The sequence below is a fragment of the Sus scrofa genome, chromosome 14 (assembly GCF_054392235.1).
Source record: "Sus scrofa isolate SSC_HxYL_T2T_F1_AM1 chromosome 14, Sscrofa_HxYL_maternal_Yorkshire_Landrace_v2.0, whole genome shotgun sequence".
Taxonomy (NCBI): Eukaryota; Metazoa; Chordata; class Mammalia; order Artiodactyla; family Suidae; genus Sus; species Sus scrofa.
The window spans coordinates 95,252,576-95,274,224 of record NC_139396.1 but is presented as its reverse complement, the minus strand read 5'-3'; the positions used below and the strand labels follow the sequence as shown (position 1 = coordinate 95,274,224).

At 51.2% G+C, this 21,649-nt stretch overlaps 2 protein-coding genes across 18 annotated transcripts in view; one reads left to right on the top strand and one right to left on the bottom strand.

Annotated features, from left to right (window-relative positions):
- Window positions 1-598: 598 nt before the first annotated feature.
- On the top strand, window positions 599-20,435 carry AIFM2 (apoptosis inducing factor mitochondria associated 2). Of its 17 annotated transcripts, none has more exons than XR_014828062.1 (10): window positions 599-887; window positions 7,614-7,807; window positions 8,164-8,359; window positions 9,903-10,022; window positions 10,711-10,803; window positions 13,356-13,464; window positions 14,636-14,788; window positions 16,420-16,620; window positions 16,900-17,074; window positions 20,000-20,210. XR_014828062.1 is itself a non-coding variant. In XM_021073861.2 (10 exons), the coding sequence occupies exons 2-9, from the start codon at window positions 7,630-7,632 to the stop codon at window positions 17,049-17,051; spliced, it is 1,122 nt and encodes a 373-aa protein (XP_020929520.2). In that variant the 5' UTR covers window positions 599-651; window positions 7,617-7,629; the 3' UTR covers window positions 17,052-17,074; window positions 20,000-20,435. The 17 variants fall into 17 exon arrangements, 13 of the variants coding, with proteins under 13 accessions (XP_020929520.2, XP_020929519.2, XP_084853328.1 ...); XR_014828060.1 differs by lacking the exon at window positions 20,000-20,210 and adding an exon at window positions 18,393-19,651 and having other exon boundaries at window positions 599-651; window positions 7,617-7,807; window positions 8,164-8,279; window positions 16,900-18,104; XR_014828059.1 differs by lacking the exon at window positions 20,000-20,210 and adding an exon at window positions 18,393-19,651 and having other exon boundaries at window positions 599-651; window positions 8,164-8,279; window positions 16,900-18,104.
- MACROH2A2 (macroH2A.2 histone) overlaps window positions 19,645-21,649 on the bottom strand; it is a 52,033-nt gene continuing 50,028 nt past the window's right edge. The window contains exon 9 of the mRNA XM_021073865.2: window positions 19,645-20,407. Coding sequence (XP_020929524.1) covers window positions 20,242-20,407 — 166 coding nt within the window. The 3' untranslated portion in view covers window positions 19,645-20,241. The remainder of the gene's footprint in view (window positions 20,408-21,649) is intronic.

Sequence of the window (21,649 nt, the reverse complement as noted above, 5' to 3'; positions counted from 1 at the left end):
TTGCACACCCAGAGGCACAGTTGCCTTCCCTCTGCCCAGGGCCAAGTCCATCTCATCCTTGGAGAGACCCCAGCACCTTTCCTTTGCCCTGCTGTTCAAGTTTTACTTACTGCAATTAGCCATACGTGTTTTTTTCTTTCCCCAGACTCTCACCTCAAGGAAAGCAGAAGTCATGCCTGTTTTGTTCTACATTTTACAACCCCTCACCACCACCCTGCGCGCCAGCACAGTGCCAAGCATGGAGTAGGTGCTTAAGTGAGTTGGCATTTTGGTTTATACGCGCCTGAAGGCAGAAGGCTGGTGATCCGCCCGAGGTCGCACAGCTCGCGCTGCAGCTCGCCCTCTAAGGGACGGCGGCTGGAAAGGCGTCTGGCAGGGAGCCGGACGAACTTTGCGCGGAGTCCGAGGGGCCGGTAGGGCGCGGGCGAGCTCGGCCATAGGGCTCAAGTGCTTACGGTTGGGGCAGTTGGCTCTCGGGCTGGCCGAGGCGGGCGGACGACTGCAGTTCCCCGGGTGGCCGCCGGGGGCATAGCGGAGGCTGGAGGGCGGAGGCGCCGAGTCACGCCGGCCCGGGAGGGGCCTCGGCCCCGCCGGCGACAACCGGAGCAGCGGGCGGGAGCCGGAGCGGAAGCGGCGGGAGGAGGCCGGCAGGTGAGGGGGCGCGAAGGGCGGGCTCTCCCAGACCCCTGAGTCTGCAGGGCCCCCAAACACCCTGAACAGCGTCGGGGGCCGGGGCTCCCCAGTTGTGGCCCTGGGAGGAGAGGGAGGCCATCGAGAATGCGTTGTTCAGGTCTGCACCGGCCCAGGTCCCCCCAAACTCAGCGGAGAGGTTTGCTCCCCGCGAAGAAGGAGCAAACTTGTCCCCTCCGCGTCCGCCGCACAAATCCGTAAGTCTTCTCAAGTAAGACAGCTCCGCTATCACCTCCTCTCCCCTTCGGCCACCCCCCAACCCCGTAAATCCCAGGGTGTTCCGAGGGTCGCCGCTGGATGGTGGAAACTGAAGCAGGTGTCACATGGCAGGAGGGACGCCTCGGTATCTAGGAGGAAAATGTTCTGGGTTACCCTTCCAGGGTGCCCTGGAAGGTCCGCTTCTCCACGCAGCCCCAGCTTCTGCCGGGACTGAGGCGAGAGGTGGCCAAGATATCTGATGTGCCGGAGGTGATGGGGTGGGGAGCCCAGGACTCCTGAAATTCAGTCTGAGTGGCTTTTAGTGCCTGATGTTGGCTGGTTTTTTTTTTTTTTTTTCCTTCTTCTCCCAACAGCACCCCCTAAACACACCCTGCTTTTTCCCTCCAATTAGATTCCCTTTAATCCTTGGATGTGCCCTGAAAATGAGGAGGGGAGGGGCGCTTGGGAGCTGACAGTCCCACAGGAGGACAGGCACAGGGCAGAGGATCAGACACAGTTTGGGAAGGGGCTTCCAGGTGTCCTGGCTCTGCACCTTGAGATCAAAGGCCAACATGTAAAATACGTAAATATGTGCAATATCAAGGAGGCCTGCTTGGGTTCTTGGGTACTGCTCTAGACTCCCAGAGGCCCCCAAGGAACACTGTGTATAAGCCTGCATCTGGAGGGCCTCGGTGTCAGAGGAGGAGACTGAGGTTCAGCGGGGCTGGGCCTTGGTCTGGACTACCCAGCAGTTAAGTGAGGTGCTGAGAGAGCGGGTGTGCTCCAAGGCCAGCCTGCTCTTTTCATGTCTGGTGGTGAAAGGAGGAAGCCAGGGTCCAGGCACAGGCAGTGAGAGAGCAGATTCTGGGAATATTATGGGAACCACCGAGAGACTGGCTCCCAGGAGGCTGTACCAGGTTGTGGCCTAGCCTGTATAACACTCAAATGAGCCTTGCTGCCCAGAGCTGCCTCCTCTTTAGACTTTTTTTTTTTTTTTTTTTCTTTTTGCTATTTCTTTGGGCCGCTCCCTTGGCATATGGAGGTTCCCAGGCTAGGGGTCGAATTGGAGCTGTAGCCACCGGCCTACGCCAGAGCCACAGCAACGCGGGATCCGAGCCGAGTCTGCAACCTACACCACAGCTCACGGCAACGCCGGATCGTTAACCCACTGAGCAAGGGCAGGGACGGAACCCGCAACCTCATGGTTCCTAGTCGGGTTCGTTAACCACTGTGCCACGACGGGAACTCCTCCTCTTTAGACTTTGAGTCTCTTTCAGAAATTGGTCTTTTGAGGTTTTGTTCAGCATGTGTTCCCTGGGGCGGGGGGGGAGGGTGGAGGAGTGCCCGTCTCAGTTTGAGACCCGGTGTCTGGCAAGGGAGACTGTCCTGGTGCTCTGAGTCACACTCTGGAGCCTCTCAGCCAGGACCACCAGTCTGGAAGCAGTGTGGAATCCACCTTCCTTATAACCAGTGAGCACACAAAAGCCATGGGTTTGGAGTTCCCTTGGTGGCTCATTGGTAATGAACTCCACTAGTATCCATGAGGATGTGGGTTTGATCCCTGGTCCCACTCAGTGGGCTAAGGATCCGGCACTGCTGTGAGCTGTGGTGAAGGTTGCAGATGAGGCTCCGATCCTGTGTTGCTGTGGCTGTGGTGTAGGCTGGTAGCTGTAGCTCCGATTCAACCCCCAGCCTGGGAACTTCCATATGCCACTCCTTTGGCCCTAAAAATATATATTAAAAAACCCCCAAAAAACAAAATTCAACCCACCTGTTTTGTCTGTAATCTCTATGAAGCAACCCTGGGTGACATCCTTGCCTTATCAGAGCCCACAGGGTTTCTGCTGTGTGTCCTCTGAGGCATGACCTCTCCACAGCTTTGGCTTCCATGTTTAATTTCCTCATTTTTTAGTAGATTCCTCAAAGCCCTTTGTATTACTAAAGAAGAATCCCCCTGGGATCAGGCTGGGTGTCTGTGGCAGAGAAAACAGGATTTACTGAGAAAATTTGAGAAGAAACCAGATTGCGTGTGTGTTGGGGTAGGGGGCAAGGGTAAAATTACTTAGGCATCGCTGGATAGTTAGGACTTATTCTCTTGGACCTTCTTCTTTTTTTTTTTTTTTTTTGCTTTTTTGGCCACACTTGCGACACATGGAAGTTCCCAGGCCAGGGATCAATCCAAGCCAGAGCTTCAACCTATGCCGCAGCTGCAGTGATGCCGGATCCTTAACCTACTGCGCCAGGCTGGGGATCACACCCACAACACCACACAAGCAAGCCGGATCATTAACCCACTTCGCCACGGTGGGAACTCCTCTTCGATCTTGTTTTATTTTAACATTCCTGAATCTGGGCAGGTTTAGTTAAGATTCTCTGTGTTCTCTTTTTCATCTTTATGCTCTGTAAAATCAGATGGTGAGTTTGGCAGTTCTTCAGAAAGTTAAATCCAGAGTTAGCATAGGACTCAGCAATTCCATTCCTGGGTATATACTCAAGAGAATTTTTTTTTTTTTTTAATGGCTGCCCCCGTGGCATGTGGACATTCCCAGGCCAGGGATTGAATTTGAGTGGTGCTGCAACCTATACCACAGCTGTGGCGACACCAGATCTTTACTCTTTGTGCTGGGCTGGGGATTGAACCCACGCCTTTGCAGTGACCCAGGCTGCTACAGTCAGATTCTTAAGCCACTGCACCATGGCGGGAACTCCACTCAAGAGAATTTTTTTATCCACACAAAAAGTTGTACGCAGATAGTGGCATTACTCATATTAACCAAAAGGTGGACACAACCCAAATGTCTACTAACTGACAAATAGATAAAGAAAATCTAGTATCTTCATGCAATGGAATATTACTCAGCCATAAAAAGGAATGAAATACTGATACAAGTTACAGCTTGGATGAATCTTGAAAACATTGCACTAAGTGAAAGAATCCAGACCTAGAAGGTATGGAATAGGCAAATCTATAGAGACAGAAAGCGTATATGCCATAGAGGTTTGCAAGGGCTTGAGGGAATGGGGAGTGAATGCTAATAATGGATATAGGGTCTTTTTGGGGGGAGGGTTGATGAAAATGTTCTGATATTAGATCGTGGTGATGGTTACACAACTTTATGAATGTACTAAAGACCACTAAATTGTACAGGCTGAGATAGTGAATTTTGTAATATGTGGAAAAATCACAATTTAAAAAATTAGATGGGGGAGTTCCCGCCATGGCACAGTGGGTTAAGAATCCAACAGTAGCAGCCTGGGTTGCTGCAGAGGTGTGGGTTCGATCCCTGGCCTAGGAAATTCTGTAGGCTGTGGGTGTGGCCATAAAAATAAATAATAAATAAAAATAAAAAATTAAATAATAGGAGGCCTGGAGTTCCTCTTGTGGCTCAGTGGTTAACGAATCCTACTAGGAACCATGAGATCAAAGGCTCGTGAGGTTGTGGGTTCGATCCCTGGCCTTGCTCAGTGGGTTAAGGATCTGCCGTTGACCTGAGCTGGGGTGTAGGTCGAAGATGCGGCTCGGATCCTGTGTTGCCATGGCTGTGGCGTAGGCTGGCGGCTATAGCTCTGATTCAACCCCTAGCCTGGGAACCGCCATATGCCACGGAAGCGGCCCAAGAAATGGCAAAAAGATAAAAAAAAAGTAGGAGGCCTGCCATTTTTTTTTTTTTTTTTTTTTTTTTTTTTTTTTTGGTCTTTTGTCTTTTTAGGGAGGTTCCCAGGCTAGGGGTTGAGTCAGAACTACAGCTGCCGGCCTACACTACGGCCACAGCCACAGCAATGCAGGATCCGAGCCATATCTGTGACCTACACCACAGCTCACAGCAACGCCAGGTCCTCAACCCACTGAGCAAGGCTAGGGATCAAACCAGAATCCTCATGGATACTAGTTGGGCTCGTTAACCACTGAGACATGATGGGAATTCCACCTGTCTTGTTTTTAAAGCTTTATTATTTCTGTAAAATGACACACTCAAAAATGTTCAAACAGTACAAAAAAGAGGAAGAAAGCTCAAAAAAGAAACTAAAATTAGCATCTGGCAACCACTATTAGGATTTTGGTTTGGAGCACAGATCTGGTCAGGCTGTAGAGGATTGAACGTGGGCAAGTTACTGAACTTCTTCCCAGAATGAGGAGGAAACCCCACCTATTCAATGCAAAGATATTAGTAAAAGCACAGTGGATGCTCACTCTTGCCAGCATTGCCTGCGTGTGTGTATATGTAGCGAGGTACGTGTGTCTGATTGCCCACAGGTGAGATTAGGCTCTGCCTGCTGTACTATTACCTGACTTTTTCATGGACAGGCTTTTTTTTTTTTTTTTTTTTTTTTTCAAAAAAGACTTTATGTTATTTACTTATTTGTTTGTTTTTGTCTTTTTAGGGCCGCACCCAGGACATATGGAAGTTTCCAGGCTAGGAGTCAAATTGGAGCTGTAGCCACCGGCCTACACCACAGCTCACAGCAACACCAGATCCAAGCCACGTCTGCGACCTACACCACAGCTCATGGCAACGCTGGATCCTCAACCCACTGAGCGAGGCCAGGGATCAAACCCGCATCTTCATGGAATCTAGTTAGGTTCCTTAACCACTGAAGCCACGACGGGAACTCCTATTTATTTACTTTCTTTTTAGGGCCGCACTTGCGGCGTATGGAAGTTCCCAGGCTAGGGATCCAGGGGTCGAATCAGAGCTGCAGCTGCCGGCCTATACCGCAGCCACTGCAACGCCAGATCCATGCTCATGGCAATGCTGCGTCCTTAACCCACTGAACAAGGCCAGGGATTGAACCCGCATCCTCATGGATACTCATTGGATTCTTAACCACTGAGCCTTAACGGGAGCTCCAAGGCTTTATATTTTTAGATTAGTTTTAGGTTCACTACACAACTGGGTGGAAGGCACAGAGATTTCCCATAAGCCCCTGCCCCGTCCCATACATAGCCTCTGTCATTATCACCCACCCGTGTGGTACATTTGTGATCGTTGATGAACCTCTATTAACCTAATCCCCTAAAGAAGACCATAGTTTACATTATAGTTCACTCTTCATTTTACGTAGTCTGGACAGAGTATGAACAAACCATGGTGGAGGTTTCCAGTGATTGAGGCTGTTTGCCCAGCACCATTGCTTCGGTAGAGCACATAATTCAGCATCCTCAATTGCATACATGCTTTTTGAGTACTTGCAGAGTGGGTGGCTGGGGGTGCAGTTGTGTAGTTTAAGCTGAGGGTTTGGGTATCTGGCGAAGTAGGTCATGGGCGAACAGAGGGGAGTCTAGCTGTCCTTGGGCCCAGGTGAGAATCAGCATTGGAAGAGCCCAGAGAGAGTCGGGTGTCCAGGCGTGTTGGGCAAGGGAGGCTGCCGAGGATGAAGGGTGGAGTGGGCTGGAGAGCTGCCAGGCCCCTATTTCCCCTTTGTCGTGTGTCAGAGGTCAGTGGAAGAGAGAGCAGAGCAGATTCCAGGGAGGCCTCAGGCGGCTTATGCCGAAAAAGCTTCTCTCCTCCCTGGCTCAGCTCTGGCAGCCCGTCCTGGGCCCGGATGTGCCCTCAGGCCCTGGCCTCTGCACCTGGAACTCCAAAAATCAATTTACCTTTATGGAGGGCTAGTTGGGTGAGGCCAGGGTTTGCCCTTGGGGGAAGCCAGTCAATGATCCTGGGGGGCTGGGGATCAGGGGTCAACTCCTTTGGCCAATCCACTGCCCATCGGGCCTGTGCTCAGGCTCACTGCGTTTTCTTCCCTGTGAGGGCCCCGATGTGGCCCTGACATGACCAGCCTCTGTGTGTTGATGTATGTTGTTGAGTTGGCAAATATATTGAGTGGAAAAAAGTGCAAATCAGTAGATTAATGTGTGCAAAAAAGACTCATGATAGTAGGTGGCCAGAATATCTCTGGAAGGATTCGTATAAATTTGGTAACAGTAGATGCCTTGGAGGAGGGAGCTGGGGGGTTGAAGGGATGAAAGGGATTTAGAATACCCCAGGTTCCTTGGGAATTTAATTCCAATTTTATAAAAATTGGAATTTCGGGAGTTCCCGTTGTGGCGCAGTGGTTAACGAATCCGACTAGGAACCATGAGGTTGCGGGTTCGATCCCTGCCCTTGCTCAGTGGGTTAACAATCCGGCGTTGCCGTGAGCTGTGGTGTAGGTTGCAGATGCGGCTCGGATCCCGCGTTGCTGTGGCTCTGGCATAGGCCGGTGGCTACAGCTCCGATTCGACCCCTAGCCTGGGAACCTCCATATGCCGCGGGTGCGGCCCAAGAAATAGCAACAACAACAACAAAAACAACAACAACAAAAATTGGAATTTCGGAGTTCCCATTGATCCCAGCAGAAACGAATCTGACTATGAACCATGAGGTTGCAGGTTTGATCCCTGGCCTTGCTCAGTGGGTTAAGGATCTGGCGTTGCCATGAGCTGTAGGTCACAGATGTGGCTTGGATCTGGCATTGCTATGGCTGTTGGGTAGGCTGGCAGCTGTAGCTCCAATTAGACCCCTAGCCTGTCATGGGTGTGGCTCTAAAAAGCAAAAATAAAATAAAATAAAAATAATAATAAATAAATTTTAAAAATTGGAATTTCACTAGTAGGTGATTACATCATTTCAAAAGATCAAGTCTTGGCATTCACGGCCTTTCTTGCTGAGGGTCCCTGCCCGCCGTCCCAGCCTTCAGGACCCCCTGAATCTGATGTGGCCTGTCCTCCTGTCCTCCTGTTCCAGCAGCACCTGGTCCAAGATGGGGTCCCAGGTCTCCATGGAGGCAGGAACTGTGCACGTGGTGATCGTGGGCGGCGGCTTCGGCGGGATCGCGGCTGCCAGCCAGCTGCAGGCACTGAACATCCCCTTCCTGCTGGTGGACATGAAGGACTCCTTCCATCACAATGTGGCTGCCCTCCGGGCCTCTGTGGAGAGGGGTAACGGGCCCCTTTCTGGGCTTTCTTTGTTGGGTGCTCTTGGCACTGCTGTGGGTGGTTTTCTGCTTTTAGGGCAAGCTGCCTACCTCCCACCCCTAGACAAATTCCTGGGAATCTTAAGGTCATTGGCCTTAAGTAGCTACCATATTCAGAAGTCAGAGCGTGAGCTTCTCCGAGGACCTGGGGCCCAGGCTGGCACTTTAGGGGGTAGCGGCCACCTGGGGGTATACCACTGGCCTGGCTGTTTGGCCTAGGCCTCCCCTGTTGGTACACAGCTCAGGAAAGCTTCTGAATTATTCTGGCCTCTGCGGGCAGCCCAGTTTTACACCGTGACCTCCTCTGTGTCCCTTCCCCAGGGTTTGCCAAAAAGACCTTCATTTCCTACTCGGTGACCTTCAAGGAAAACTTTCGGCAGGGCCTGGTGGTGGAGATAGACCTGAAGAATCAGACTGTGCTACTGGAGGACGGCGAGGTGAACCCACTGGGGGCCGGCTGTCCTCGGCTGGCTTCAGGAGGCCCTGGGGATGCAGCTATTGGAGGGAGGACACCTGGGTGGGTCCCCTCAGGGCTGAGCCCCCCCTCCTCCCCCAATGCCTGCCTGGAGCCTGGCAGATAGCAGATGCCTCCTGAGCAAAGGCTGGGCCCTGGCAGCCACAGGACAGCGGTGTAGACATTCTGGGAGTCTTTCCTGTCTTCAGCTGACCATGATCTCCCTTAACACCCTCCGTGACCCAGTGAGGGAGGTGGCATGGCCTCAGTGTACCCAGAGGTTAAGAGGCTTGCCCAGGACCCCACAGCTGGAGCGACTCCACCAGGATTTTGAGCCAGGCAGTTTTATCCCAGAGCCCCATGCTCTGAAAGCCAGGGTCCCGGGTCCGGGAGCCCCCCTCATTGTCTGGAATCAAACGGTAGGTGCCATGGTCCCCGTCACCCGGACTGGAGTGTCACGGGTGCAGAGCTCTTCTCCCCACTGTGTGTGTTCCTCAGCCCCAGCCATGGTGGGACGGTGAGCTAAGTGCCGCACCTGGCAAATCCCTGTGGGACCATAGTTCCCTTGGCCAGCTGCCTGCAGTCCCCTCCCACCTGGCCCTCATCTCTATTCAAAGCTAAGTGGGGATTGGACAAAGGGGTCCCAGTTCCTGTCTTTGATGGGTATGTGGCATGGTGTGAGTCGGTCCTCCTTAAATTAATAGTGGGGCCATAGAATCTCTAGTTGGAAAGATTACTGAGAACCTCCTTGTCCCGTGATCTGGGGTCTATGATGGGCTGAGTGGGATGCAGACCTTCCAGTTCCCCTCCCATCAGAGCAGCTCTGGTGTTTTGTTTTGTTTTGTTTTGTTTTGTTTTGTTTTATTTTATTTTATTTATTTTATTTTCTTTTATTTCTTTTATTTTTTTATTTTATTTTTTGCTTTTTAGGGCCGCACCCAGGACATATGGGAGTTCCCAGGCTAGGGGTCAAATTGGAACTGTAGCCACCGGCCTACATCACATCCACAGTAACACCAGCTCCGAGCCATGTCTGCAACCTCCCATAGCTCACGGCCATGCCGGGTCCTTAACCCACCGAGCCAGGCCAGGGATCGAACCTGCATCTTCATGGATCCTAGTCAGATTGTTTTCCGCTAAGCCACGGGAACTCCTGGTTTTGTTAATTTTATATATTTTGGGCTCCAAACAGGATTTCCCTGCCTCCTTTGCCTTTTTTTTTTTTGGTCTTTTGCCAAGAGAGGGGGAAGTTTCTTCTTAAATAATGCTAGTAGATATAGATATAGATATAGATATAGATATTCCCCATTAGAAGCTAGAACCCTGCTCCTCCCCCACAAGTAGTTTCCTGCTCCCTGTTTACCTGCCCCCACTGCGTGGGGAGTGCACCCCTCCTGTTTTCACATCCAGTGGTTCTGGCAGGAGGTAAAATCTGCTTCCTTGGGTACTTCCTGGGTTCTAGCGCAACCCCTTGGCCTAACCAGTAGATGGTTTTGCTCCCCTCATCTGGGGCCTCTCCCGCTGGGTGCTCCTTGCCTGGTGGGGCCTGGCATTGGCTGCAGAAGCCCAGGCCTGTGCTCACCCTTCTTTTCCTGGCCCTTCACAGGCCCTGTCCTTCTCACATCTCATCCTGGCCACGGGCAGCACCGGGCTCTTCCCGGGCAAGTTTAACAAGGTCTCTAGCCAGCAGATGGCCATCCAGGCCTATGAGGACATGGTGACACAGGTGAGCTGCCCACTGACCAGGGGGGGTGGTCCCCCTGGGGAGTGGAACAGCTGTGGTGATGCCTGGGGCTGCAGCAAGGAGCTCCCAGAAAGTGCCTGGAGCCACAATGGTGCTGTTCGCAGGAAGGGGCTCCTAGGAGGAGACCTTTGGACTTGTCATGAGGTCTGGATGTGAGCACTAGACCTGCTCAGGTAGCTCCTGGCTCTGTTTGTACAGGGCTCTGTGTTTTATAGAGTGGGCTTGGATCTGTGGTCTTGGTTGGTTCTCTTGGGGATCTGGAGGGGTGGGTGGAAGGAGTCTGTCCCCACTGAACAGATGAGGCAGGGAGACCCAGAGAAAGGTCCCCAGGTGAGGGCAGCTGCGGGACCAAAGCCAGGTCTTTCTCGGGCTGAGGGGCCTGGGGAGCCTCTTACACGGTCGTGAGCAGATATGAGAGCAGAGATTAGGAACTCGGGCCAGCATCCTCTGCAAAGTGCACAGGTAGTGACACTGACCTCTTGGGGCTGTTTTGAAAGTTGAGTGAGAAGTGCAGGGTGATGCCCCATGAGAGCTGGTCCCGAGGAGACACATTTGGACCCTGAACTTGGAAACGGTTCTCTATGCTTCTTTGGCCAAGGAACCCACTCCCTAGATGGACCCCAAGGCAGCATGGATTTGGGGGTGTGCCTTATATTTCCTCCTTCTGCAGGTCCAGCGCTCACAGGCCATCGTGGTGGTGGGAGGAGGCTCTGCGGGTGTGGAGATGGCTGCAGAGATTAAGACCGAGTACCCAGAGAAAGAGGTGGGCTGGCGGCTGGCTTTGAACTCTCAGAGGCAGGCTTCTTTTTTATCTCAGGAACATCAGAATTTGCTCAGGGCCTGGGAGGTGGAGCTCCGTTAACATAAAAGGGAATGTGTGTTTCCCATCTCCTGCCTCCTGTTCTCTGCATTTGGGGAAGTCCTCTAAAGTCCCATTCTGCTGGGGAATTTTCCTGGAGAGCCAGGGTATGTCCTAGTTAAGTGAGGGGTCCTGCCCTCTGGGCCAACCTGGAGAATCAAGCCTGGGTTGGGGGAGTACCTTCCAAAAGGTTAACTCCTGTGTCTCCTGTAGTGTCTAGGCCTTTGTGATAAAAATGTAGACTTTTTTTTTTTTTAATGAATTTTGGAGTTCCCATTGTGGCTCAGTGGTAACGAACTCAACTAGTATCCATGAGGACGTGGGTTCGATCCCTGGCCCAGCTCAGTGGGTAAGGATCTGGTGTTGCTGTGAGCTGTGGTGCAGGTCACAGACACGGCTCAGATTTGGCGTTGCTATAGCTGTGGTGTAGGCCTGCATCTGCAGCCCCAATTTCACCCCTAACCTGGGAACTTCCTTAAAAAAGGAAAGAAAGGAAGAGAAAGAAAAGAAGGAAGGAAGGAAGAAAGAAAAAAGAAAAGAAGGAAGAAAAAAATTATTGGAGTACAGTTGTCTTAGAAAGTTGTGTTAGTTCAGGTACAAATCAGTTATACATATACAACTGTTTCTTTTCAGATTCTTTTCCCCTATAGTTTATTATACAGTAAAAACAGTATTGAGTAGATTACTCTGTGCTATGTAGTAGGTCCTTGTTACTTATCTGTTATATATATAGCAGTGTGTACATGTCAAACCCAACCCTCTAATTATCCCTCCCGCCCCACATTTCCCCTTTGGAGACCACGAATTTGGTTTCAAAATCATTAAGTCTGTTTCTGTTTTGCAAGTCAGAGAAAGACAGATATCATATGAGTTCATTAATATGTGGAATCTAACAAAAAAAGATACAGAAGAACTTACAAAACAGAAATGTAGACTTTGATTATCTCTTTTTGCTGATAACTAGCTGTGTCAAAGACATCCCCTTTGGTGTCTTATCTGGGGCAAGCAGCAGCCTTTTGATCTTTAAGAGACTATACCCTGGAGTTCCATCATGGCTTAGCGGAAACGAATCTGACTAGCATCCATGAGGATGTGGGTTCGATCCCTGGCCTCGCTTAGTGGGTTAAGGATTTGGCGTTGCCATGAGCTGTGGTGTAGGTCGTAGACGTGGCTCAGATTCCATGTTGCTGTGGCTGTGGTGCAGGCTGGCAGCTGCAGCTCTGATTTGACCCCTAGCCCGGGAACCTCCAGATGCCACAGGCGTGGCCCTAAAAAGACTAAAAAAAATAAAAATACAAATAAATAAAACAAGAGACAGTAGCCCTTGCCCTGAAGAGCATATAGAGGGACCCTGCAGTTCACCCCTCACAGCCTGTGCTGGGGAAGGACTGGCCAGCGCTGCCTTCTGCCTAAGGGAAGGTGGCCTGTTCTGTTTTAGGGGTGGAGGGATAGAGAACCTGCCGGTTCCCTGGAGAGAAAGGGAGCAGGCTGTAAAGGCTCAGCTGAGGGCTGAGTGATGACCAGCAGTTATGGGTCCTGGAGGGAAGCGCTTGCCTGCAGGTGATGCCAGATCAGCTTCTGGGAGCCACGAGGAGCCTGTGGCTGGTTCTTTTTCCCTAGAGGAAGTTGGTTTTGAAATGTAAGATCAATATAGGCTAACTTAATTATATGACTGTTCTCTGACAGATTCTTGGACATTATGATGAGCAGTTGGTGTAGAAGTTTATTAATCTTGATTGATGGGGTAAAGGCTAGTCCAAAGTAGTAAAATGACTCAATATGACTTCCATGCGTTTATAGTTAGTAGAATAAGAGTACTAGTAGCCATCCTGTATTGAGGATTCAGTATGTGCTGAGTTATAGGCTTTATATGTCTTTTCTCATTTCATCACATAAAATTCCTAGGAGTAGGACTGTGATCTATATTACTGAGGCTTCAGGAAGTGTCCGAGTGGGTATCTGAGAAGGAATTTCAACCCAGACGGTCTGATTTCAAAGCCCAAGCTTTGAACATCACTCCAGGCTGCCTCCCACTTCCCTGTGCTGAGCCAGCAGCAAGCAGACATGCCTGGAAGTGCCAGTTTTAGAACCAGCTCTAATATAGATGTCAGTCTGATTTACCGTCAGAATATTGATGGCTCATATATGGACTGCATAATTATAAGTACCCAGGGATGCTTGCAAATCATTTTCTGCATGGCCCTAGGTGAGTTGTGTGTTGCGGAGCCCTGGCACATCTGCAAGAATTCTCCCTTGGAGATGTTGGCTCCAGCCCAGCTTGCCATTAACTGGTTCTGGCATTGGGCAAATTACTTCTCTGGGGCCTTACTTTCCTCACCTGTAAACTGGATGTCGGGGGTGGAGGTGGGGAGGTGGGGCTGATGTGTTTTCAAGCCTCCTCGTGTGAGCACGAGACTCAGTGGTTCCTTCTCTGCCCTGTGGTCGTTTGTCCCCAGGTCACCCTCATTCACTCCCAAATGGCCCTCGCTGACACGGAGCTCCTGCCCTGTGTCCGGCAGGAAGTAAAGGAGATCCTGCTCCGGAAAGGCGTGCAGCTGCTGCTGAGTATGTGCAAGCCCCCTCCTGCCCTGCCCCTCCCCTGGCCTGGTGAGATTTGGCTGAGGCTTGGTCACTGCCCCCAGCCAGAGGGTGGCCGCCCTCGTCCCCAGGCTCTCTGTGTCCTGCGGTTGGGCCGCAGAGACCTGTCAGCCTTGTCATCCAGCTAGAGGTGTGCCTGTCCCTGGGCAGGGCAGAGGCCCCAGGACTTACCGAACGTCCCTGTCACGGAGGCAGCACTGTCCTGGCTGTTGCTGTGGACACACTACAGGTGGTACCTGTCTATTAAAAAATCATATGAAAGATTTGACTTGAATTGTGATATCTCCTTTGTGGAGAGAATGGGTGTTTTTGATTTTTATTTTTATTTTTTTGGTCTTTTTAGGGTCACACCTGTGGCATATGGAAGTTCCCAGGCTAGGGGTCTAACGGGAGCTACAGCTGCCAGCCTATACCACAGCCACGGTAATGCCAGATCCGAGCTATATCTGCTACCTACCCCACAGCTCATGGCAACACCAGACCCTTAACCCACTGAGCGAGACCAGGGATCGAACCAGCATCCTCATGGATACTAGTTGGGTTCTTAACCAGTTGAGCCATGACAGGGCCTCCTGATTTGTATTTTGAGTATAGTGAAGAGCATGGCTTTTGTCCAGAGCAGGAGGGAAGAGACCCATCCAGCATGTTAGGATGGGGCCCTCGCTCTGGCAGTGTGACCCCCAGTTTACAGGGTCCGACCCCCTATCCTTTTGCAGGGAGACCAGTATCTGCTCTTGAGAACCCTCCTTGCTCCCAGGCCCTTTTCCTGCCTGCACCTCCTGGCCCGAGGAGAGTGGGCTGGCCCTCGACTTCCCTTGCTTTCCCTGTTGGTAGTGAGCCTGGAGGTGCTTCTCCTGCCCGGTGAGGCTGGTGGATCAGACCTTCAGGGAGGTGTGGCCGAGGTCTTCCTCAAATAGCTGTTCCCAGAACTTCTTGGGAAGCTCAGCCTCACTTCCCCAAATTGCTTTTTGGGACTCTCCTTTCATTGCATTCCTTGGGGACAGATGTCCAGACTGAGCTTCTTGGGGAAGCAGAGAAGACTGGCCTCTAGCCCCCAGGCCAGCCCCTTGCTTGGGCCCCAGGCTTGGTGACATGCCCGCCCTCTGCCAACCTCCTGGTCACTGGCCTCCCCTAACAGGTGAGCGGGTGAGCAACCTGGAGGGACTGCCTCTCAATGAGTATCAGGAGTGCATCAAGGTCCAGACAGACAAAGGCACGGAGGTAGCCGCCAACCTGGTGATTGTCTGCAACGGCATCAGGATCAACACTTTGGCCTACCGCAGCGCGCTCGGTAAGCTGGGGGCCCAGCTGCGGCCGCTCCCCGGGCTGCCTCCTCACTCTGAAGCCCCCCAGAGGGCCCTGCAGCCTGCTCCCACAGGAATCGGCGCCACCCGCTCCCCCATCCCAACAGCTCATTTGGTCTCTCTCTCTTTTTTTCTTTCTAGGGCCGCACTTTCGGCACATGGAAGTTCCCAGGCTAGGGGTTGAATCAGAGCATTGCAGCTGCCGGCCTACACCTCAGCCACAGCAATAGCAGCAGGGGATCTGAGACTTACACTGCTGCTCATGGCAATACCAGCTCATTCATCCATTGAGCAAGACCAGGGATCAAACCAACATTCTCATGGATACTAGTTGGGTTCTAAACCCACTGAGTCATCACAGAAACTCCTCATTTTCTCTCTTCTGAATGGTGACATCAAACTTTCAATTCAGGTGTGGGTCCACTCTTGCTGTGCCTTCCTCAACTGTAGTAATAGTGACTTAGCCCCAGGTCGCCAAAATGAACAGAATCTTCCAAAAACCGAGTCCCACCCCTAGTGGTGAGATAAGGGAACAGGTGTCAGAGAGAGGAAAAAGATTTGGTTTCTGTCAGCTTTCCTTGGAACACAGACTCAGAGGAAATTCCAGGGTCAGGACTTTTCGGTTCACAGGTATGCTGCTGTTCCCAAACCCTGATTCAGATGTTTGGTGACCAAATATTTGGTCACTTGAGCTTGGAATGATCCTTGGGAGTGGGGGGCAATAATGAAGTCTCACGTTCTTAAAGCTCAATAAAAAACTGTTTAGCCAGCTGGAGGTAGGGTGGCCTGGAGACTCAGTGGTTCCTTTTCAGGCCCTGTGGTTGCCGTGTCCCCAGGTCCTTTCCTGGACAAGGAGCTCCTGCTATGGGATTGAGGGCTTATAATGTACAGAGATCCCAGAATTCAATACCTAATTGTCCTAATGTTGTATTTTCAAACATAAATTCCTTTAAGTCCCTTAAAAAGAAAGTTAATCATTTATTAAAGCTCTGCATTTATTTTTTTATTTTTATTTTTTGCTTTTTAGGGCCATACCCGAGGCATGTGGAAGTTCCCAGGCTAGGGGTCGAATTGGAGCTGCAGCTGCTGGCCTACACCAGAGCCACAGCAACGCAGGATCCAAGCCATATCTGCGACCTACACCACAGCTCATGGCAACGCTGGATCCTTAACTCACTGAGTGAGGCCAGGGATCGAACCCGCATCCTCATGGTTCCTATTTGGGTTCGTTAACCACTGAACTCCGAAAGCCCTTCATTTATTAAAAAACAAAACAAAACCAAAAAACCCCCCAAAGATCCACATCCAAAAGGAAATTCAAGACTTGGCTGAGTTGTAACTGAATCCTCATTTAAGTGAATCATTGTTAACCGTAGTAACTTATAAAGAATTACCGGCATTACAACACCTGCTGGTCTTTCTGACCCTTTTCCTTCCCAGAATAGTAACCTCACCTTTGCAGGGAGAGTTCTGAGGTGGGGACCTCAGGCAGAAATAAACGAGGAGGGAGGCTTGCCTCTTGAGGATGGCCAGATCAACACTGCAGCCTATTTTTACCGAGTTCTGGTGGCCACTTCCCATGGCAGCTCAGCCTCTTGGTTTTGGGATTGCCTGGCAGGTGATCGGCTGGCCGGCAGTGGTGCTCTGAGAGTGAACGAGCACCTCCAGGTGGAGGGCTGCAGCCACATCTATGCCATCGGTGACTGCGCCAACGTGAGGGAGCCCAAGATGGCCTATCACGCTGGCCTCCACGCCAGCGTCGCCGTGGCCAACATCGTCAACTCCGTGAAACAGAGGCCTCTGAAAACCTACAAGCCAGGTCAGGAAGCCCCGCGTGTGGCACTGCTTTAGGAGAGTTGGGGTTAGACACGGGGAAGGCTTTGTGGCTTTGGATGACCATCCGCTAGCACAAACTCTCAAAGCTGGGGCCAGAAACCAGATCTCGAATAAAAACTCAGGGACTTACTCATCTTCCTGAAAGCTGTGCGCATTTCCCTGCCCTGACACTGAAGGCCCCAGGAAAGGTTTGTGCCCTCGGAGTTGTAGGCGCATGAATGGTAAGCAGGGTTCTAGTCTGGTGTGTCTCTCTGTTCCACAGGTTCCCTGACATTCCTCCTGGCCATGGGGAGAAATGACGGCGTGGGCCAGATCAGTGGCTTCTACGTGGGGCGGCTCATGGTTCGGCTGGCCAAGAGCCGGGACCTGCTGGTCTCCACAAGTTGGAAAACCATGCGGCAGTCTCCACCCTGAGGGGGAGGCTGGGCAGGAGACAGGTACCACTGCTGCCCGGTGAACTGCTCTCTTGACAAATGGTACCCGCTTGACAAATGCCAAAGGGCCAAAGCTCTTTTCCTAGAGTAAGATGCCAGTGATACACTGACAAGAAACATAACTTACAGAAAACCAAAAAACTGGGGTGGGGAGTATTGGGGTCAAAAAGACACGTCTAGGAAATTCCCTTGTGGTGCAGCAGGTTAAGAATCCGGTGTTGCTGAAGCTGTGGTACAGGTCGCAATTGTGGCACAGGTTTGATCCCTGGCCTGGGAACTTTCACATGCTGTGGGAGTGGCCAAAAAAAAAAAGACCACCCCTAAAGGAGCCTTTCTGGGTTTGGAAAGGTCTGCCTGCACTCGTGCTGGATGAATGGTTCCCTTGGCCTTGGGGTGGGCATAGCCTGCTTTCTCTCCCCCAGCCTCCTCTTGGATGTGTGTGTGTGTGTGTTTGTGTGTGTGTGTGTGTGTGTGTGTGTGTGTGTGTACATGTGGGATATGGCATTCAGACGTCTCAGGAAGGGTCTGCCTGTCTGTTAAGGGCAGGAAGGAGGTCCTGCACAAGGAAACCAGCTAAGGGAGGGGAGCTGGGGTGGAGAGATGGCCTGCACCCCAACCTCTCCCATCTCCTCAGGGCGGGGAAGCCTGAATACACATCCTGCAGGTTGTCAGTAAGAACCTAATTTTATTTATTTATTTATTTTTAGGGCTGCCCCCGCAGCACATGAAAGTTCCTAGACCCGGGGTCAAATTGAAGCTGCAGCTGCAGGCTTACGCCACAGCCACAGCAACGTGGGATCTGAGTCACATCTGCAACCTGCACTGCAGCTTATGGAAACGCCAGGTCCTTAACCCACTGAGTGAGGCCAGGGATCGAACCCACATCCTCATGAATACTAGTCAGGTTCATTACCGCTGAGCCACAATGGGAACTCCAGGAGCCTAATTTTATTTTATTTAATTAATTAATTAATTTATTTTTTGTCCTTTTGCCTTTTCTAGTGCTGCTCCCACAGCCTATGGAGGCTCCCAGGCTAGGGGTCAAATCTGAGCTACAGCTGCCAGTCTACACTAGAGCCACAGCAGTGCAGGATCCGAGCCTCATCTGGGACCTGTACCACAGCTTACGGCAACGCCAGATCCTTAACCCACTGAGCAAGGCCAGGGATTGAACCCGCAACCTCATGGTTCCTAATCAGATTCATCAACCACTGAGCCACCACGGGAACTCCAAGGAGCCTAATTTTTTTTTTTTTTTTTTTGTCTTTTTGTTGTTGTTGCTATTTCTTGGGCCACTCCCGAGTCATATGGAGGTTCCCAGGCTAGGGGTTGAATTGGAGCTGTAGCCACCAGCCTACGCCAGAGCCACGGCAACGTGGGATCCAAGCCGCGTCTGCAACCTACACCACAGCTCACGGCAACGCCGGATCGTTAACCCACTGAGCAAGGGCAGGGACCGAACCCGCAACCTCATGGTTCCCAGTCGGATTCGTTAACCACTGCGCCACGACGGGAACTCCAAAGGAGCCTAATTTTAAACTCAGTCCCTATTGTCTGTAATCTTCATGAAACCTTCTATATTTCCATGCTTAGATATTAATTATATAACATAGGTTACATTTAGGAAGAGTTAGATAAAGTTTCCCTCCTCTTTTGTCCATCCTAATAGATAGTAAATTTTTCACAAAGCTAACAGATTAAGACAGAAGCCTGGCCTGCCGGCTGCTGGAGACAGTTAAGGAAAGGCAGCCAAGCTAGCCTACCTTTGGGTGGGTTGCTCTCTGATTAACATTCAGGGAGCTGGGTGGGATTCAGCAGGTGAAGCCCTGCATGCTTCCAGCCTTCTGTCATAGGCAAATTTGTAAGTGACAAAGCTCTAGCTGATGCTGCGGCTGGGGCACCCTGTGGGAACCTATGTGGTTTTGTGCCTCTGGTTTCCTGGCCAACGCCAGTGTCACTTATCTGGAGGCCCGGCAATGTGGCAATGTGCCTGCCACCAATTATGTTAAGGTAAAAAAATAACTCCTCTATTTGGGAGAGGACTTCTAATCAGGGCAGACCTATTTTGGGCCACACAGGTGAGATCTCTGTGGCAGAGTAGGCTGAACGAATTCAGCTGAGTAAGTTCAGGTCCTGCCCAGGCCCTCCCTGCCCCTCCCTGCCCACTTTTAATGGCAGCCTCAGTACTTGGCCAGAACCCTTTGGACACCGGGCTCACTAGGGTTCTCGAGCTCGGTCTGTCCTGATGGGCTGTGGCCCAGGTCTGTTCCACTTTGTGGCCCAGGCTTAAGTGAGACTGTGCCTTTTTCCCAAAGGATGACCACCTCACGGAGGCTTCGCCCAGGCCTCCATTCCCGAGGACGAGGGCCAGCCAGGCGCCTCTTCTGGAAGCAGGACCTGCCACCTGAGAAACACAGGCCATTCTGTACTATCTGACGGGGGCCTCGCATGGTGGGAGTTGCAGCCCCATTGTGACCGGCCTTTTTCTATTTTAACATTCCAGAAGTTTCCACCCAGGGGGACACAATTGATTCTCCAAACTGAGGAAAATGTTGCAATAAAAGAATATGTTGTAAGAAAGACACTGGATCTTTTATTATTTTTTTCCTTTCATTTTCTTTTTTCTTTAAAAAACAAAACAAAACAAAAGTCTGAAGTGAAACCTTTTTAGGAGAAGTTACAGATATTATAGGGGTATAGGGGTGGGGGCACTAAAACAGCAAAGAAAAGCACCTGTGAGATGCCTTTCCAATTTTCTTCTTTGCATCACTGAGTACAGACAGCCACCAAATCCCAACTCACTTTTATGCCCTCTTCCCTTGCAAAAAGGAGAAACAGAAGATTTTAAGAATTTTGAGAGGATTGTGTGTGTGTGTGTAAAAGTCAATGCTATAAATCTAAAACGAAGTCTGTTTTTTTTTAAAAAAGTTCTAAAACAACAGGAAGAAAACAGATGGAAAGAAACCCCTCGTGGAGACCTGGTTAATTACGGACTGAGGCTCTTTTTAACGAGAATATAAAAACGCAGCGGGCTCTTCCCGTGGGCAGGACCTGCTCCTGCAGCCTCTGCTACCCGCTCCCCTGCCGTCACCCTTCCTCTCTCCTTTTGAAAAATAAAACCCCGCTCCTGTGACTTCGATCCTCCTGGTTCCCGGCGGCGAGCGCGGCGGCTACTTGGCATCGAGCTTGGCCATCTCCTGCACGTAGATGCCGATGCTCTCGCTGTCGAAGAGCAGGAAGTAGACGTTCTTCAGCGAGGACGCGCTCGAGTCATCGAAGTGGGCCGAGATGGCTTTGAGGGTCACCTGGGCTGCCGTCTGTTTGGGGAAGCAGTTTCTGGACAGAAATAAAAGAGCCGATGTCACTTTGGCCCCGGCACCCGTGGAAGGACGGCCCTCAGCCCGGGGTAGGGGCAATGGGGTTCCTTCTCGCTTGGCACAAGGTCTTTGTTCCGTCACTCAGGGTCTCACCCTGTGCTGGCTGGTCCACGGATGATTCCCTTGAACCCGGGAAGAGGGACAGCCCAGGAGGGGGACAGGCAGGGGATACTGTCCCCACTGGACAGGTGCCACATTGGCTCAGAGAGGCATGGTGGTCTTAGCCATGGCCGTAGGGGGCCCTGTGCTTGAACTACGTTGCTTGACTCCAGTCCAGTTGAGCTTTAAAAACTACCAACGCAGCATTTAAAATACCCGGTCTTCAAAAAAGCAAATAGAGGTTTTATAAGTGCCCTCAAAACTATTTTATATGTTAAACAGATTGTTTGTTAAAGGGCAAAAATGTACGTTCAAAAGTACATCTTCCTAATTCCTGTTTCACACATCATGTTCCTCTCTATAACCCGTATGGACGCACCAGCGTAATTTTGGCAGTGACAGTTCTGGGCAGGGCCCCAAGCTCCAGGATGCCATGATAGAGCTGTCTGCCAAGGACACAGCCATCATGGTGACACCCCTGGTCATTTGGGGTCAGCCATCAAGCCCCCGGGGTGGGTGCAGGATGGGCCTGCCTAACAAGAATTCTTGTCACTCGGCTGTAGTGTCCCACCCAGGACATCCCAGTACGTGGTTCCAGCTATGCAAAGAATTCAGCTTGGGAATACCCATCATGGCCCAGCGGGTTAAGAACCTGGCTAATATCCTTGAGGATGCGGGTTTGATCCCTGGCCTTGTTCAGTGGGTTGAAGATCTGGTGTTGCTGTGGCAGTGGTGTAGGCCATCAGCTATAGCTCTGATTCAACCCCTAGCCTGAGAACTTTCATATGCTGCAAGTGCGGCCCTTAAAAAAAGAAAAATGAAAAAAAAATTCAGCCCTCGGCGCCTCCAGGCCAGGCAGTGGAGACCCAGCGCTGCCTGCTCAAGTGGAGATAGGATTATGGCAGGAAGCCAGTCTCATTCCTTCCCTCTTCACCTTCCCCTGACATGGCTGCAACAGGATGCTTTCAGTGTAAATCCTATCTGTGCTACAGAGGGGATTCTCAAGAGAGAGGGTGTTCAAAATTAAAGCAATAACTCGCTTTGGCTGTGAGCTTGAGGAAAGAGGCCATTCATCCTACACATGAGGACAGGCAGCCTCATT